Genomic DNA, 19,826 nt, shown 5'->3' on the forward strand with positions numbered 1-19,826 from the left:
TTGGCCATCAAAGAAAACGCTATGTCTGGCGCAAACCCAAGCCACTGTAAATGGTGAGTTGACTTCTGCGTGGTATATACATTTATTGGAATCAAATGCTCTTTACAAAGCCCTGGAGGCACTAAGCACCTAATACTTCAGTCTCAGTGTCACGCCCTGACCTTAGAGATCCTTATTATTCTCTATGCTTGGTTAGGTCAAGGTGTGACTCGGGTGGGAAAGTCTATGTTTTCTATTTCTCTGTTTTTGCCCGAGTGTGGTTCCCAATCAGAGGCAGCTGTCTATCGTTGTCTCTGATTGGGGATCATATATACAGTGCCTTGCGAAAGTATTCGGCCCCCTTGAACTTTGCGACCTTTTGCCACATTTCAGGCTTCAAACATAAAGATATAAAACTGTATTTATTTGTGAAGAATCAACAACAAGTGGGACACAATCATGAAGTGGAACAACATTTATTGGATATTTCAAACTTTTTTAACAAATCAAAAACTGAAAAATTGGGCGTGCAAAATTATTCAGCCCCCTTAAGTTAATACTTTGTAGCGCCACCTTTTGCTGCGATTACAGCTGTAAGTCGCTTGGGGTATGTCTCTATCAGTTTTGCACATCGAGAGACTGACATTTTTTCCCATTCCTCCTTGCAAAACAGCTCGAGCTCAGTGAGGTTGGATGGAGAGCATTTGTGAACAGCAGTTTTCAGTTCTTTCCACAGATTCTCGATTGGATTCAGGTCTGGACTTTGACTTGGCCATTCTAACACCTGGATATGTTTATTTTTGAACCATTCCATTGTAGATTTTGCTTTATGTTTTGGATCATTGTCTTGTTGGAAGACAAATCTCCGTCCCAGTCTCAGGTCTTTTGCAGACTCCATCAGGTTTTCTTCCAGAATGGTCTTGTATTTGGCTCCATCCATCTTCCCATCAATTTTAACCATCTTCCCTGTCCCTGCTGAAGAAAAGCAGGCCCAAACCATGATGCTGCCACCACCATGTTTGACAGTGGGGATGGGGTGTTCAGGGTGATGAGCTGTGTTGCTTTTACGCCAAACATAACGTTTTGCATTGTTGCCAAAAAGTTCAATTTTGGTTTCATCTGACCAGAGCACCTTCTTCCACATGTTTGGTGTGTCTCCCAGGTGGCTTGAGGCAAACTTTAAACGACACTTTTTATGGATATCTTTAAGAAATGGCTTTCTTCTTGCCACTCTTCCATAAAGGCCAGATTTGTGCAATATACGACTGATTGTTGTCCCATGGACAGAGTCTCCCACCTCAGCTGTAGATCTCTGCAGTTCATCCAGAGTGATCATGGGCCTCTTGGCGGCATCTCTGATCAGTCTTCTCCTTGTATGAGCTGAAAGTTTAGAGGGACGGCCAGGTCTTGGTAGATTTGCAGTGGTCTGATACTCCTTCCATTTCAATATTATCTCTTGCACAGTGCTCCTTGGGATGTTTAAAGCTTGGGAAATCTTTTTGTATCCAAATCCGGCTTTAAACTTCTTCACAACAGTATCTCGGACCTGCCTGGTGTGTTCCTTGTTCTTCATGATGCTCTCTGCGCTTTTAACGGACCTCTGAGACTATCACAGTGCAGGTGCATTTATACGGAGACTTGATTACACACAGGTGGATTGTATTTATCATCATTAGTCATTTAGGTCAACATTGGATCATTCAGAGATCCTCACTGAACTTCTGGAGAGAATTTGCTGCACTGAAAGTAAAGGGGCTGAATAATTTTGCACGCCCAATTTTTCAGTTTTTGATTTGTTAAAAAAGTTTGAAATATCCAATAAATGTCGTTCCACTTCATGATTGTGTCCCACTTGTTGTTGATTCTTCACAAAAAAATACAGTTTTATATCTTTATGTTTGAAGCCTGAAATGTGGCAAAAGGTCACAAAGTTCTAGGGGGCCGAATACTTTCGCAAGGCACTGTAAGTTGTAATTTTCCTTTTGGGCTTTGTGGGATCTTGTTTTCTGTTTAGTGTCTGTGCCTGACAGAACTGTTCACTTTCGTTTTGTTGTCTTTGTTGTTTTGTTTTGGTGTCATCAATAAAAAGACGATGTGTACGCCTACCACGCTGCACCTTGGTCCACTCTTCATGCTACAAACGAGGGCCGTTACACTCAGTATAGCCTGCGTAATAAACACAAACCCAGATGTATTCATATGCCTTATATCTGACCCAAACGCATGCAGCGTGCTTCTGATTCCATATTTCAGTCGGAATTCTTTCTGGCATTCCAGAACACATTCCATTTCTATCTGTGTTTGTCTCCCCTGGAGTTGGGAGGGATGGAGGCTGGAAGGGTTGAGGTGCTGGGAGGGATGAGGTCCTGGGAGGATTGGAGGCTGAGGCTGGGAGGGATGAGGTGCTGGGAGGGTTGGAGGCTGGCTGGGATGAGGTGCTGGGAGGATTGGAGGCTGGCTGGGAGGGTTGGAGGCTGAGGCTGGCAGGGATGAGGTGCTGGGTGGGTTGGAGGCTGGCAGGGATGAGGTGCTGGGAGGATTGGAGGCTGAGTCTGGCAGGGATGAGGTGCTGGGTGGGTTGGAGGCTGGCATGGCTGGGGTGCTTGGAGGATGGCAGGGATGAGGTGCTGGGAGGGTTGGAGGCTGAGGCTGGGAAGGATGAGGTGCTGGGAGGGTTGGAGGCTGAGGCTAGGAGGTCATATCAGATCATAGATCATATCAGATCAGATCATATCAGATAATAGATCATATCAGATCATATCAGATAATAGATCAGATCAGATCATATCAGATAATAGATCATATCAGATAATAGATCATATCAGATAATAGATCATATCAGATCATATCAGATCATAGATCATATCAGATCATATATCATATCAGATCATAGATCATATCGGATCATAGATCATATCAGATCACATTTAAAGTAGTGCACTGTTTATGGAACAGGGTGCCATTTGGGACTTATTTTTATCTGATTGTTTTTGAGCCAGTAATGATTCAGTATTTTCCTCAAGTTCACCGTCCAAGAATCTATAGGATCCAGACCAGCATGCATGTGGTGTCCACTGAATGTAAATTACTAGAAGCTAATTAGCAACCATCTACCTAGTTCTTCTTGTGCAATGAACCCCCACCCCCCTTCCTTCCTTCCTTCCTTCCTTCCTTCCGTCCCACCAACAGCACGGCCGACCGAGCACCTGACCTGCCAGTCCACATGGACACCACCTCCACCCACATGCAACAAGGCATCCTGGGTAACGACAGTCTCAGCCTCCACCTCGACCGGCCGGGGTTCCACTCTGACATCACCAAGCATGTAGGAGTCCAGGCTGCTTTGATCACAGCGTATAGTCTGATCATCCTACTGGGTCTAGTAGGCAACGCCCTTGTCATCTACATGATCATCCGCTTCCGGAACATGAGGACAGTCACTAACTTCTTCATAGCTAACCTGGCCCTGGCCGACCTGTTGGTGGATACGTTGTGTTTACCGTTCACACTGGTTTATACCTTGCTCGACGAGTGGAAGTTCGGCGCGGTGCTGTGTCACATGGTCCCGTTCGCCCAGGCGCTGAGCGTGCACGTATCGATCCTGACGCTGACCGTCATCGCTCTGGAGCGCTACAGGTGTATCGTGTTCCACCTGGGCCAGCGCCTCACCTGGCGAAGCAGTTTGCTCATCATGGCTCTCACCTGGACGCTGTCCGCCGTGCTGGCCGGCCCGCTCGCCATCTTTAGAGAGTACCGTCAGGAGGAGATCCCGTCCATCAACCTGAGGATCTCAGTCTGCTATGAGAAGTGGCCTTACGGCAGCAGCAGAGACGGGGTCATTTACAGCCTGTCTATGTTACTGCTGCAGTACGTGCTGCCACTCTCCATCATCAGTTATGCCTACATCTGCATCTGGGTGAAGCTGAAGAACCACGTGAGTCCAGCGAGCCGCATCGACGCCATTCAGCGCAGGAAGAAGACCACCAAGATGCTGGTTATGGTGGTTGTAGTCTTCGCCACATGCTGGCTACCCTTCCACGTGTTTCAACTAGCCAGTGACCTAGACCTGGTGCTCAGCTTAAGACAATACAAGCTCATCTATACACTCTTCCACATGGTAGCCATGTGCTCCACCTTCGCCAACCCGCTCCTGTACGGCTGGATGAATAAGAACTACAGGAATGGGTTCCTCATGGTGTTCAGGTGTGAGGCTAAACCAGACAGTATTCACCCTGAGGGATCCTTCAGGACCCGGTCACTAAGGAGGATGTCTCTGAATGGAGGACACCCTCCTACGGCCGTCTGATTGGTTGATTGGTTGATTGGTCTGCGGTCTGATAGGTTGATTGATCTGCCGTCTGATTGAGGCTGCTGTGTGGAGTGAAATTAGTACCATTACAAAGGGAATCTGAGGCTCCTGATTTTTTTTTAAATAAACCTTGTCGGAGCCAGAACGGTCCATAGGGCAGGAGACCTTCTCCTGTTTCTGTAGAGTGAACCAGAACGGCCCCTAGGGCAGGAGTCCATCTCCTGTTTCTGTACAGTGAACCAGAACGGTCCATAGGGTAGGAGACCTTCTCCTGTTTCTGTAGAGTGAACCAGAACGGCCCCTAGGGCAGGAGTCCATCTCCTGTTTCTGTAGAGTGAACCAGAACGGCCCATAGGCCAGGAGTCCATCTCCTGTTTCTGTAGAGTGAACCAGAATGGCCCGTAGGGCAGGAGTCCATCTCCTGTTTCTGTAGAGTGAACCAGAACGGCCCATAGGCCAGGAGACCATCTCCTGTTTCTGTAGAGTGGACCAGAACGGCCCATAGGCCAGGAGTCCATCTCCTGTTTCTGTAGAGTGAACCAGAACGGCCCCTAGGGCAGGAGTCCATCTCCTGTTTCTGTAGAGTGAACCAGAACAGCCCGTAGGGCAGGAGTCCATCTCCTGTTTCTGTAGAGTGAACCAGAACGGTCCGTAGGGCAGGAGTCCATCTCCTGATTACACCCTCTGGACAGGACACTATACTGCTGTATGGATTACACCCCCTGGACAGGACACTATACTGCTGTATGGATTACACCCTCTGGACAGGACACTATACTGCTGTATGGATTACACCCTCTGGACAGGACACTATACTGCTGTATGGAGTACACCCCCTGGACAGGACACTGAACACTATACTGCTGTGTGGAGTACACCCCCTGGACAGGACACTATACTGCTGTAAGTATGGAGTGATATTAGTGCCAAAATAAAGGACATCTGAATTGCTGCACTTAACATTAAAGCAGCTCATCAATGATGACGACTAGGACCAGGAGTTTTCCTGACCTCACAAGCGACCTGTGCAAGAAAAACTCTGGCCCCTATAGTTACCTGACCATATGGTATGACTAGGATACTCTAGACCCTATAGTTACCTGACCAGGAAAAACTCTGGACCCTATAGTTACCTGACCATATGGTATGACTAGGATACTCTAGACCCTATAGTTACCTGACCAGGAAAAACTCTGGACCCTATAGTTACCTGACCATATGGTATGACTAGGATACTCTAGACCCTATAGTTACCTGACCAGGAAAAACTCTGGACCCTATAGTTACCTGACCATATGGTATGACTAGGATACTCTAGACCCTATAGTTACCTGACCAGGAAAAACTCTGGACCCTATAGTTACCTGACCATATGGTATGACTAGGATACTCTAGACCCTATAGTTACCTGACCAGGAAAAACTCTGGACCCTATAGTTACCTGACCATATGGTATGACTAGGATACTCTAGACCCTATAGTTACCTGACCAGGAAAAACTCTGGACCCTATAGTTACCTGACCATATGGTATGACTAGGATACTCTAGACCCTATAGTTACCTGACCAGGAAAAACTCCTGGCCCTATTTGAGGATTAATATGACACTTTATAAGGACCTTAATAAGGTTGTGGTGAAACTGCAACTGTCTGGCCTGAATGGCCTTACAATGATTACCTGGTTTCTACCTGGTTTCTACCTGGTTTCTACCTGACTGACTGAGGTTTAAAGTTGAGAGAAGGCATTGTAATGATTACCTGGTTTCTATCTGGTTTCTACCTGGTTTCTACCTGACTGACTGAGGTTTAAAGTTGAGAGAAGGCATTGTAATGATTACCTGGTTTCTACCTGGTTTCTACCTGACTGACTGAGGTTTAAAGTTGAGAGAAGGCATTGTAATGATTACCTGGTTTCTACCTGGTTTCTACCTGACTGACTGAGGTTTAAAGTTGAGAGAAGGCATTGTAATGATTACCTGGTTTCTACCTGGTTTCTACCTGGTTTCTACCTGACTGACTGAGGTTTAAAGTTGAGAGAAGGCATTGTAATGATTACCTGGTTTCTACCTGACTGACGGAGGTTTAAAGTTGAGAGAAGGCATTGTAATGATTACCTGGTTTCTACCTGACTGACGGAGGTTTAAAGTTGAGAGAAGGCATTGTAATGATTACCTGGTTTCTACCTGACTGACTGACTGAGGTTTAAAGTTGAGAGAAGGCATTGTAATGATTACCTGGTTTCTACCTGACTGACGGAGGTTTAAAGTTGAGAGAAGGCATTGTAATCCCTGTCTGTGCCATTAAACCCCTACAACTCATCCAGAACGCCGCAGCCCGTCTGGTGTTCAACCTTCCCAAGTTCTCTCACGTCACCCCGCTCCTCCGCTCTCTCCACTGGCTTCCAGTTGAAGCTCGCATCCGCTACAAGACCATGGTGCTTGCCTACGGAGCTGTGAGGGGAACGGCACCTCAGTACCTCCAGGCTCTGATCAGGCCCTACACCCAAACAAGGGCACTGCGTTCATCCACCTCTGGCCTGCTCGCCTCCCTACCACTGAGGAAGTACAGTTCCCGCTCAGCCCAGTCAAAACTGTACCTGACTGACTGGCTGAGGTTTAAAGTTGAGAGAAGGCATTGTAATGATTACCTGGTTTCTACCTGACTGACTGGCTGAGGTTTAAAGTTGAGAGAAGGCATTGTAATGATTACCTGGTTTCTACCTGACTGACTGGCTGAGGTTTAAAGTTGAGAGAAGGCATTGTAATGATTACCTGGTTTCTACCTGACTGACTGGCTGAGGTTTAAAGTTGAGAGAAGGCATTGTAATGATTACCTGGTTTCTACCTGACTGACTGGCTGAGGTTTAAAGTTGAGAGAAGGCATTGTAATGATTACCTGGTTTCTACCTGACTGACTGACTTGAGGTTTAAAGTTGAGAGAAGGCATTGCATGTGTAAATGTTTGATGTGCCCCTACTTCATCTAACTGTCTATGGTACTTCTAAATAATTAAACTACTCTTGTCCAATGAATTCAAAAATGTGTTGATTGATCAAGCCCGTTATCTTTGGTTGTAACAGAACACTATACTGCTGTATGGAGTGATATTATAACAGGTCATACACTGCCACCTGCTGGTAAATATGAGGATAACAGGTCATACACTGCCACCTGCTGGTCAATATGAGGATAACAGGTCATACACTGCCACCTGCTGGTCAATATGAGGATAACAGGTCATACACTGCCACCTGCTGGTCAATATGAGGATAACAGGTCATACACTGCCACCTGCTGGTCAATATGAGGATAACAGGTCATACACTGCCACCTGCTGGTCAATATGAGGATAACAGGTCATACACTGCCACCTGCTGGTCAATATGAGGATAACCAAGATGGCGTAGCAGTCGGACGTCTTGTCGTGTCATGTCCCTTGTATATATCGTTTTTTTACATATTTTTCTTCGCATATCTTTTAAAACATTTTGCTAAACCTCAACATCTAAATACTCTCCTGCAACCCGCCTCACCCAATGTAGCGCGGATCTGCTTTTTTTTCCTAAAGTACTTATATTTACTTCGGATCCGGAACCCCTCAACTGAAGCTAGCCAGCTAACTACCAGCAAACCATTGCTAGCGGTCATCAGCTAACCTTTAGCTCGGAAAGCTCTCGTCAGTTCGAACAACGCGACTCTAACCAGAGCATAACGGACCTATTATTATTTATTTATTTTATCCCCGGATTCCCACCGGATTCCCACCGGATTCCCACCGCAAACGGAACATTTTCAGCTGGATCTTCACAACTAGCTAACTCGCTAACCGCAACCCCGGATGATTACTCCTGGCTAGCGTTTCCATCCATTTAGAGAGCTCCTGTGCTACCACCGAAGCATACTCCTGGGCTACAATATCCGGACCCACGACCGGTCTATCGATGTCACCGCATGAAGAGGCATAAACAGACTCACCCCATCACGACGTCCCCCAAAGACTAACTTTCTAGCCCTTGCTATCTGCTTGCTTGCTAATTCGGCCTGCTAACTGCTAGCTTGTTTAGCCCCGGTCCGCTAACTGCTACCTTGCTCACCCCCGGCCTACTAACTGTTAGCTTGTTAGCACAGGCCTGCTAACTGTCTGAATCGCCGCGTCCCCAGCCAGCCCAACCACTCACTGGACCCATATTTACTTTCAATCTCTTTTCGATTTTTAATTTGATTATACCTTCCGGTAACCTGCCTCACCCAATGTGATATGGAATCGCTATTATTTTTAATTTTTAGAACACATTCAAGAACCTCCAGAAGCTAACCAGCTAACTAGCTACAAGCTATTTAGTCATTGTTAGCCACTGCTAGCGGCTTTACCTTCTGCACAGCCAGACAGTTTTTTTTACCTGGATAATACTCGCCAGTCCCATCCACCGCTGCCCCCTGGACACTGATCACTTGGCTACATAGCTGATGCATGCTGGACTGTCCATTAATCACAGTACTCCATTCTGCTTGTTTATGTTTTATCTGTCGGCCCCAGCCGCACTCAGGCTCTGTGTGTAGTTAATCCGACCCTCCCTGCCTAGTCAACGCCATTTTACCTGCTGTTGTTGTGCTAGCTGATTAGCTGTTGTTGTCTCACCTACTGTTAAGCTAGCTCTCCCAATTCAACACCTGTGATTACTGTATGCCTCGCTGTATGTCTCTCTCAAATGTCAATATGCCTTGTATACTGTTGTTCAGGTTAGTTATCATTGTTTTAGTTTACAATGGAGCCCCTAGTTCCACTCTTCATACCCCTGATACCTCCTTTGTCACACCTCCCACACATGCGGTGACCTCACCCATTACAACCAGCATGCCCAGAGATACAACCTCTCTCATCATCACCCAGTGCCGCTGTACCCGCACCCCACCATACCCCTGTCTGCGCATTATGCCCTGAATATATTCTACCATGCCCAGAAATCTGCTCCTTTTACTCTCTGTCCCCAACGCTCTAGGCAACCAGTTTTGATAGCCTTTAGCCGCACCCTCATACTACTCCTCCTCTGTTCCGCGGGTGATGTGGAGGTAAACCCAGGCCCTGCATGTCCCCAGGCACCCTCATTTGTTGACTTCTGTGATCGAAAAATCATGCAATGCAACATCAGAAGCCTCCTCCCTAAGTTTGTTTTACTCACTGCTTTAGCACACTCTGCTAACCCTGATGTCCTTGCCGTGTCTGAATCCTGGCTCAGGAAGGCCACCAAAAATTCGGAGATTTCCATACCCAACTATAACATTTTCCGTCAAGATAGAACCGCCAAAGGGGGAGGAGTTGCAGTCTACTGCAGAGAGAGCCTGCAAAGTAATGTCATACTTTCCAGGTCCATAGCCAAACAGTTCGAACTACTAATTTAAAAAATTACTCTCTCCAGAAATAAGTCTCTCACTGTTGCCGCCTGCTACCGACCCCCCTCAGCTCCCAGCTGTGCCCTGGACACCATTTGTGAATTGATCGCCCCCCATCTAGCTTCAGAGTTTGTTCTGTTAGGTGACCAAAACTGGGATATGCTTAACACCCCAGCAGTCCTACAATCTAAACTAGATGCCCTCAATCTCACACAAATCATCAAGGAACCCACCAGGTACAACCCTAAATCTGTAAACAAGGGCACCTTCTTAGATATCATCCTGACCAACTGGCCCTCCAAATACACCTCCGCTGTCTTCAACCAGGATCTTAGCGATCACTGCCTCATTGCCTGTATCCGCTACGGAGCCGCAGTCAAACGACCACCCCTCATCACTGTCAAACGCTCCCTAAAACACTTCTGTGAGCAGGCCTTTCTAATCGACCTGGCCCGGGTATCCTGGAAGGACATTGACCTCATCCCGTCAGTTGAGGATGCCTGGTCATTCTTTAAAAGTAACTTCCTCACCATTTTAGATAAGCATGCTCTGTTCAAAAAATGCAGAACTAAGAACAGATATAGCCCTTGGTTCACTCCAGACCTGACTGCCCTCGACCAGCACAAAAACATCCTGTGGCGGACTGCAATAGCATCGAATAGTCCCCGCGATATGCAACTATTCAGGGAAGTCAGGAACCAATACACGCAGTCAGTTAAAGCTAAGGCCAGCTTCTTCAGGCAGAAGTTTGCATGCTGTAGCTCCAACTCCAAAAAGTTCTGGGACACTGTGAAGTCCATGGAGAACAAGAGCACCTCCTCCCAGCTGCCCACTGCACTGAGGCTAGGTAACACGGTCACCACCGATAAACCCATGATTATCGAAAACTTCAACAAGCATTTCTCAACGGCTGGCCATGCCTTCCGCCTGGCTACTCCAACCTAGGCCAACAGCTCCGCCCCCCCCCGCAGCTACTCGCCCAAGCCTCTCCAGGATCTCCTTTACCCAAATCCAGATAGCAGATGTTCTGAAAGAGCTGCAAAACCTGGACCCGTACAAATCAGCTGGGCTTGACAATCTGGACCCTCTAGTTCTGAAACTATCCGCCGCCATTGTCGCAACCCCTATTACCAGCCTGTTCAACCTCTCTTTCATATCGTCTGAGATCCCCAAGGATTGGAAAGCTGCCGCAGTCATCCCCCTCTTCAAAGGAGGAGACACCCTGGACCCAAACTGTTACAGACCTATATCCATCCTGCCCTGCCTATCTAAGGTCTTCGAAAGCCAAGTCAACAAACAGATCACTGACCATCTCGAATCCCACCGTACCTTCTCCGCTGTGCAATCTGGTTTCCGAGCCGGTCACGGGTGCACCTCAGCCACGCTCAAGGTACTAAACGATATCATAACCGCCATCGATAAAAGACAGTACTGTGCAGCCATCTTCATCGACCTTGCCAAGGCTTTCGACTCTGTCAATCACCATATTCTTATCGGCAGACTCAGTAGCCTCGGTTTTTCGGATGACTGCCTTTCCTGGTTCACCAATTACTTTGCAGACAGAGTTCAGTGTGTCAAATCGGAGGGCATGCTGTCCGGTTCTCTGGCAGTCTCTATGGGGGTGCCACAGGGTTCAATTCTCGGGCCGACTCTTTTCTCTGTATATATCAATGATGTTGCTCTTGCTGCGGGCAATTCCCTGATCCACCTCTACGCAGACGACACCATTCTATATACTTCCGGCCCGTCCTTGGACACTGTGCTATCTAACCTCCAAACGAGCTTCAATGCCATACAACACTCCTTCCTTGGCCTCCAACTGCTCTTAAACGCTAGTAAAACCAAATGCATGCTTTTCAACCGTTCGCTGCCTGCACCCGCACGCCTGACCAGCATCACCACCCTGGATGGTTCCGACCTTGAATATGTGGACATCTATAAGTACCTAGGTGTCTGGCTTTTGACTGTAAACTCTCCTTCCAGACTCATATCAAACATCTCCAATCGAAAATCAAATCAAGAGTTGGCTTTCTATTCCGCAACAAAGCCTCCTTCACTCACGCCGCCAAACTTACCCTAGTAAAACTGACTATCCTACCGATCCTCGACATCGGCGATGTCATCTACAAAATTGCTTCCAACACTCTACTCAGCAAACTGGATGCAGTTTATCACAGTGCCATCCGTTTTGTCACTAAAGCACCTTATTCCACCCACCACTGCGACCTGTATGCTCTAGTCGGCTGGCCCTCGCTACATATTCGTTGCCAGACCCACTGGCTCCAGGTCATCTACAAGTCCATGCTAGGTAAAGCTCCGCCTTATCTCAGTTCACTGGTCACAATGGCAACACCCACCCGGAACACGCGCTCCAGCAGGTGTATCTCACTGATCATCCCTAAAGCCAACACCTTATTTGGCCGCCTTTCTTTCCAGTTCTCTGCTGCCTGTGACTGGAACGAATTGCAAAAATCACTGAAGTTGGAGACTTTTATCTCCCTCACCAACTTCAAACATCTGCTATCTGAGTAGCTAACCGATCGCTGCAGCTGTACATAGTCTATTGGTAAATAGCCCACCCATTTTACCTACCTCATCCCCATACTGTTTTTATTTATTTTATTTTCTGCTCTTTTGCACACCAATATCTCTACCTGTACATGACCATCTGATCATTTATCACTCCAGTGTTAATCTGCAAAATTGTATTATTCGCCTACCTCCTCATGCCTTTTGCACACAATGTATATAGACTCTCCTTTTTTCTACTGTATTATTGACTTGTTAATTGTTTACTCCATGTGTAACTCTGTGTTGTCTGTTCACACTGCTATGCTTTATCTTGGCCAGGTCGCAGTTGCAAATGAGAACTTGTTCTCAACTAGCCTACCTGGTTAAATAAAGGTAAAAAGAAAAACAGGCCATACACTGCCACCTGCTGGCCAATATGAGGATAACATGGTCATACACTGTCCCCTGCTGGTAGATATGAGGATAGCATGGTCATACACTGCCACCTGCTGGTCGATATGAGGATAACATGGTCATAAACTGCCCCCTGCTGGTCAATATGAGGATAACATGGTCATACACTGCCCCCTGCTAGTCAATATGAGGACAATAGATGTTAACTGGTCATATACTGCCACCTGCTGGACAATGTGAGGATAATCGATGTTAACAGGTCATACACTGCCACCTGCTGGTCAATATGAGGACAATAGATGTTAACTGGTCATATACTGCCACCTGCTGGTCAATGTGAGGATACGAGATGTTAACATGGTCATACACTGCCACCTGCTGGTCAATATGAGGACAATAGATGTTAACAGGTCATACACTGCCACCTGCTGGTCAATATGAGGACAATAGATGTTAACAGGTCATACACTGCCACCTGCTGGTCAATATGAGGATAATAGATGTTAACAGGTCATACACTGCCACCTGCTGGTCAATATGAGGACAATAGATGTTAACAGGTCATACACTGCCACCTGCTGGTCAATGTGAGGATAACACAGTCCTACACTGCCACCTGCTGGTTAATATGAGGATAAGAGATGTTAACAGGTCATACACTGCCACCTGCTGGTCAATATGAGGATAATAGATGTTAACAGGTCATACACTGCCACCTGCTGGTCAATATGAGGACAATAGATGTTAACAGGTCATACACTGCCACCTGCTGGTCAATGTGAGGATAACACAGTCCTACACTGCCACCTGCTGGTTAATATGAGGATAAGAGATGTTAACATGGTCATACACTGCCACCTGCTGGTCAATATGAGGACAATAGATGTTAACAGGTCATACACTGCCACCTGCTGGTCAATATGAGGATAAGAGATGTTAACTGGTCATATACTGCCACCTGCTGGTCAATGTGAGGATAACACAGTCATACACTGCCACCTGCTGGTCAATATGAGGATAATAGATGTTAACAGGTCATACACTGCCACCTGCTGGTCAATATGAGGATAAGAGATGTTAACAGGTCATATACTGCCACCTGCTGGTCAATATGAGGATAATCGATGTTAACAGGTCATATACTGCCACCTGCTGGTCAATATGAGGATACGAGATGTTAACATGGTCATATACTGCCACCTGCTGGTCAATGTGAGGATAACACAGTCATACACTGCCACCTGCTGGTTAATATGAGGATAAGAGATGTTAACAGGTCATATACTGCCACCTGCTGGTCAATATGAGGATAAGAGATGTTAACAGGTCATATACTGCCACCTGCTGGTCAATATGAGGATAATCGATGTTAACAGGTCATATACTGCCACCTGCTGGTCAATATGAGGATACGAGATGTTAACATGGTCATATACTGCCACCTGCTGGTCAATGTGAGGATAACACAGTCATACACTGCCACCTGCTGGTTAATATGAGGATAAGAGATGTTAACAGGTCATATACTGCCACCTGCTGGTCAATATGTTTTTGCTTTGTCATTATGGGTATTGTGTGTAGATTGATGAGGGGGGGGAAAAACAATTTAATCAATTTTAGAATAACGCTGTAACCTAACAAAAAAATTCATCCCAGAAACAATCATGTCAATCTTTCTTGACTTTTTTAAGCGAGGTAAAGTAGGTTTTTAATCAGACATTCAACAGACCATTAAATCTCTTGTTCGCAATAACTTTCGTTCGCAATAATATCAAAACAACTGCTAATTTCTCCCAACACAACTAGGCTCATATCTAGACATGTGGGAGGGTGTATAGTAAGTAGAGGGAGGGACATTGTAGTTGTGTATATTACTGCTGGTTGGTCAGTAGTAGTAGAGGGAGGGACATTGTAGTTGTGTATATTACTGCTGGTTGGTCAGTAGTAGTAGAGGGAGGGACATTGTAGTTGTGTATATTACTGCTGGTTGGTCATCAGTAGTAGAGGGAGGGACATTGTAGTTGTGTATATTACTGCTGGTTGGTCATCAGTAGTAGAGGGAGGGACATTGTAGGTGTATCTGTAGACCAGGGTGTATCTATAATGGGATTTGGTTGGTGTGTTTGATGTGAAGACTGTGAATGATGTTTGCTGTACTAACTGATGGTCCAAATGCCAACCCTCAGCTCAGCGATACACAGACACCAAGTACTGGGTCATTGTTTCATCCACACCTGTATGAGACAGAGTCTCCCCTGTCCGTCTGTCATGGCCCGGTACGTGGCTACTCGCCTGTGGCCCAGGGGTCCACTTCATAATGGAGGATTTGGGGGATTTAAAGTTTATATATATATATACACTGCTCAAAAAAATAAAGGGAACACTTAAACAACACAATGTAACTCCAAGTCAATCACACTTCTGTGAAATCAAACTGTCCACTTAGGAAGCAACACTGATTGACATTACATGTCACATGCTGTTGTGCAAATGGAATAGACAACAGGTGGAAATTATAGGCAATTAGCAAGACACCCCCCAATAAAGGAGTGGTTCTGCAGGTGGTGACCACAGACCACTTCTCAGTTCCTATGCTTCCTGGCTGATGTTTTGGTCACTTTTGAATGCTGGCGGTGCTTTCACTCTAGTGGTAGCATGAGACGGAGTCTACAACCCACACAAGTGGCTCAGGTAATGCAGCTCATCCAGGATGGCACATCAATGCGAGCTGTGGCAAGAAGGTTTGCTGTGTCTGTCAGTGTAGTGTCCAGAGCATGGAGACGCTACCAGGAGACAGGCCAGTACATCAGGAGACGTGGAGGATGCCGTAGGAGGGCAACAACCCAGCAGCAGGACCGCTACCTCCGCCTTTGTGCAAGGAGGAGCAGGAGGAGCACTGCCAGAGCCGTGCAAAATGACCTCCAGCAGGCCACAAATGTGCATGTGTCTGCTCAAACGGTCAGAAACAGACTCCATGAGGGTGGTAATGAGGGCCCGACTAGGTACCGAGATGAAATCCTCAGACCCCTTGTGAGACCATATGCTGGTGCGGTTGGCCCTGGGTTCCTCCTAATGCAAGACAATGCTAGACCTCATGTGGCTGGAGTGTGTCAGCAGTTCCTGCAAGAGAAAGGCATTGATGCTATGGACTGGCCCGTTCCCCAGACCTGAATCCAATTGAGCACATCTGGGACATCATGTCTCGCTCCATCCACTTACGCCACGTTGCACCACAGACTGTCCAGGAGTTGGCGGATGCTTTAGTCCAGGTCTGGGAGGAGATCCCTCAGGAGACCATCCGTCACCTCATCAGGAGCATGCCCAGGCGTTGTAGGGAGGTCATACAGGCACGTGGAGGCCACACCCACTACTGAACCTCATTTTGACTTGTTTTAAGGACATTACATCAAAGTTGGATCAGCCTGTAGTGTGGTTTTCCACTTTAATTTTGAGTGTGACTCCAAATCCAGACCTCCATGGGTTGATACATTAGATTTCCATTGATCATTTTTGTGTGATTTTGTTGTCAGCACATTCAACTATGTAAAGAAAAAAGTATTTCATAAGAATATTTCATTCATTCAGTTCTAGGATGTGTTATTTTAGTGTTCCCTTTATTTGAGCAGTGTATATAGATGACATGTTGTTTCTGCTACTACAGAATATAAATAAATGGATGTTCTTGGAAGATGTTAAACAACTATATGAATCTGCTACTTTGAGGTTCTGATGCTGTAAAACAAAGATTCCATTTCTCTCTGTGGAGAAAGGTTAGAGTTGGGCCCAGGGCAGCTCTGGGCCCCTTTAGCAGCTCTGGGCCCCGTCAGCAGCCCTGAACCCCTTTAGCAGCCCTGGGCCCCTTTAGCAGCCATGGGCCACGTTAGCAGCCCTGGGCCCCTTTAGCAGCTCTGGGCCCAACTCTAGCAGCCCTGGGCCCCTTTAGTAGCCCTGGGCCCCTTTAGCAGCTCTGGGCCCTGTCAGCAGCCCTGAGCCCCTTTAGCAGCCCTGGGGCCCGTTAGCACACATGAGCCCCTTTAGCAGCCCTGGGCCCCTTTAGCAGCCCTGGGCCCCTTTAGCAGCCCTGGGCCCCGTTAGCAGCCCTGGGCCCCTTTAGCAGCCCTGGGCCCCGTTAGCAGCTCTGGGCCCCTTCAGCAGCCCTGGGCCCCTTTAGCAGCCCTGGGCCCCTTTAGCAGCTCTGGGCCCAACTCTAGCAGCCCTGGGCCCCTTTGGTAGCCCTGGGCCCCTTTAGAAGCTCTGGGCCCTGTCAGCAGCCCTGAGCCCCTTTAGCAGCCCTGGGGCCCGTTAGCACACCTGAGCTCCTTTAGCATCCATGGGCCTCTTCAGCAGCCCTGGGCCCCGTTATTAGCAGCCCTGGGCCCCGTTAGCAGCCCTGGGCCCCTTTAGCAGCTCTGGGCCCCTTTAGCAGCCCTGGACCCCTTTAGCAGCCCTGGGCCCCTTTAGCAGCTCTGGGCCCCTTTAGCAGCTCTGGGCCCCTTTAGCAGCCCTGGGCCCCTTTAGCAGCCCTGGGCCTGCAGCCCTGGGCCCCTTTAGCAGCCTGGGCCCCAGCCCTGGGCAGCCCTGGGCCCCTTTAGCAGCTCTGGGCCCCTTTAGCAGCCTGGGCCCTTCAGCAGCCTGGGCCTTTAGCAGCCCTGGGCCCCTTTAGCAGCTCTGGGCCCAACTCTAGCAGCCCTGGGCCCCGTTTAGTAGCCCTGGGCCCCTTTAGCAGCTCTGGGCCCTGCAGCAGCCCTGAGCCCCTTTAGCAGCCCTGGGCCCTGTCAGTTAGCAGCCCTGAGCCCCGTTTAGCAGCCATGGGCCTCTTTAGCAGCCCTGGGCCCCGTTAGCAGCCCTGGGCCCCGTTAGCAGCCCTGGGGCCCGTTAGCAGCTCTGGGCCCTGTCAGCAGCCCTGAGCCCCGTTAGCAGCCCTGGGCCCGTTAGCAGCCCTGGGCCCCGTTAGCAGCCCTGGGCCCTTTAGCAGCCCTGGGCCCAACGTTAGCAGCCCTGGGCCCCGTTAGCAGCCCTGGGCCCCTTTAGCAGCCCTGGGCCCCGTTAGCAGCCCTGGGCCCCGTTAGCAGCCCTGGGCCCCTTTAGCAGCCCTGGGCCCCTTTAGCAGCCCTGGGCCCCTTTAGCAGCCCTGGGCCCTTCTAGCAGCCCTGGGCCCCTTTAGCAGCCCTGGGCCCCGTTAGCAGCCCTGGGCCCCTTTAGCAGCCCTGGGCCTGTTGCGCCTGGGCCTTTAGGCCCTGGGCCCCGTTAGCAGCCCTGGGCCCCTTAGCAGCTCTGGGCCCTTTAGCAGCCCTGGGCCCCTTTAGCAGCCCTGGGCCCCTTTAGCAGCTCTGGGCCCAACTCTAGCAGCCCTGGGCCCCTTTAGCAGCCCTGGGCCCTTTAGCAGCTCTGGGCCCTGTCCTGCAGCCTGGGCCCTTAGCAGCCCTGGGCCCTGTCAGCCCTGGGCCCCGTTTAGCAGCCCTGGGCCCCTTTAGCAGCCCTGGGCCCTTTAGCAGCCCTGGGCCCCTTTAGCTCTGGGCCCAGCTTGGGCCCGTTAGCAACCTGGCCCCCTTTAGCAGCCCTGGGCCTTTAGCAGCCCTGGGCCCTTTAGCAGCCCTGGGCCCCTTTAGCAGCCCTGGGCCCTTTAGCAGCCCTGGGCCCCTTTAGCAGCCCTGGGCCCCTTTAGCAGCCCTGGGCCCTTTAGCAGCCCTGGGCCCCCAGCCCTGGGCCCCTTAGCAGCCCTGGGCCCCTCTGTTAGCAGCCCTGGGCCCTTTAGTAGCCCTGGGCCCTTTAGCAGCCCTGGGCCCCTTTAGCAGCCCTGGGCCCCTTTAGCAGCCCTGGGCCCCGTTAGCAGCCCTGGGCCTTTAGCAGCCCTGGGCCCTTTAGCAGCCCTGGGCCCTGGGGCCCTTTAGCAGCTCTGGGCCCCTTAGCAGCCCTGGGCCCCGTTAGCAGCCTGGGCCCCTTTAGCAGCCTGGGCCCTTTAGCAGCCCTGGGCCCCTTTAGCAGCCCTGGGCCCCTTTAGCAGCCCTGCAGCCCTGGGCCCGTTTTAGCAGCCTGGGCCCCTTTAGCAGCTCTGGGCCCCAGCAGCCCTTAGCAGCCCTGGGCCCCGTTAGCAGCCCTTTTAGCAGCCCTGGGCCCCTTCAGCAGCCCTGGGCCCCTTTAGCAGCCCTGGGCCCCTTTAGCAGCTCTGGGCCCCGCCCAACTCTAGCAGCCCTGGGCCCTTTTAGCAGCCCTGGGCCCCTTTAGCAGCTCTGGGCCCTTCAGCAGCCCTGGGCCCTTTAGCAGCCCCTTTAGCAGCCCTGGGCCCTTTAGCAGCCCTGGGCCCTTTAGCAGCCCTGGGCCCCGTTAGCAGCCCTAGCAGCTCTGGGCCCAACTCTAGCAGCCCTGGGCCCTTTAGCAGCCCTGGGCCCTTTAGCAGCCCTGGGCCCTTTAGCAGCCCTGGGCCCCTTTAGCAGCCCCCAACTGGGCCCCCTGGGCCTTTAGCAGCCTGGGCCCTTTTAGCAGCCCTGGGCCCAGCCCTTTAGCAGCCCTGGGCCCCCTTTAGCAGCCCTGGGCCCCTCTAGCAGCCCTGGGCCCTTTCCAGCCCTGGGCCCTTAGCAGCCCTGGGCCCTGTTAAGCAGCCCTTTTAGCAGCCCTGGGCCCCTCAGCCCTGGGCCCCGTTAGCAGCCCTGGGCCCCTTTAGCAGCCCTGTGGGCCCCCTTAGCAGCAGCCCTGGGCCCCTTTAGCAGCCCTGGGCCCTTTAGCAGCTCTGGGCCCAACTGGCCCTGGGCCCTTTTAGCAGCCCTGGGCCCTTTAGCAGCCCTGGGCCCCTTTAGCAGCCCTGGGCCCCTTTGGGCCCCTTTAGCAGCCCTGGGCCCTTAGCAGCCCTGGGCCCCGTTAGCAGCCCTGGGCCCCTTTAGCAGCCCTGGGCCCCTTTTAGCAGCCCTGGGCCCCTGGGCCCTTAGCAGCCCTGGGCCCCTTTAGCAGCTCTGGGCCCAACTCTAGCAGCCCTGGGCCCGTTTAGTAGCCCTGGGCCCCTTTAGCAGCTCTGGGCCCTGTCAGCAGCCCTGAGCCCCTTTAGCAGCCCTGGGGCCCGTTAGCACACCTGAGTCCTTTAGTATCCATGGGCCTCTTTAGCAGCCCTGGGCCCCGTTAGCAGCCCTGGGCCCCGTTAGCAGCCCTGGGGCCCGTTAGCAGCTCTGGGCCCTGTCAGCAGCCCTGAGCCCCTTTAGCAGCCCTGGGCCCCTTTAGCAGCCCTGGGCCCC

At 50.2% G+C, this 19,826-nt stretch overlaps 2 protein-coding genes across 2 annotated transcripts in view; both read left to right on the forward strand.

The window, feature by feature from the left end:
* Positions 1–3,165: 3,165 nt before the first annotated feature.
* Positions 3,166–4,285, forward strand: npy7r (neuropeptide Y receptor Y7). The gene has a single exon (XM_065018203.1). The coding sequence runs from the start codon at positions 3,203–3,205 to the stop codon at positions 4,283–4,285; it is 1,083 nt and encodes a 360-aa protein (XP_064874275.1). The 5' UTR covers positions 3,166–3,202.
* A 984-nt stretch (positions 4,286–5,269) lies between these two features.
* The window catches only part of LOC135571843 (spidroin-2-like), a 42,777-nt gene continuing 28,220 nt past the window's right edge, over positions 5,270–19,826 (forward strand). The window contains exon 1 of the mRNA XM_065019016.1: positions 5,270–5,355. Coding sequence (XP_064875088.1) covers positions 5,270–5,355 — 86 coding nt within the window. The remainder of the gene's footprint in view (positions 5,356–19,826) is intronic.

This window comes from Oncorhynchus nerka, linkage group LG5 (genome assembly GCF_034236695.1).
Source record: "Oncorhynchus nerka isolate Pitt River linkage group LG5, Oner_Uvic_2.0, whole genome shotgun sequence".
Taxonomy (NCBI): Eukaryota; Metazoa; Chordata; class Actinopteri; order Salmoniformes; family Salmonidae; genus Oncorhynchus; species Oncorhynchus nerka.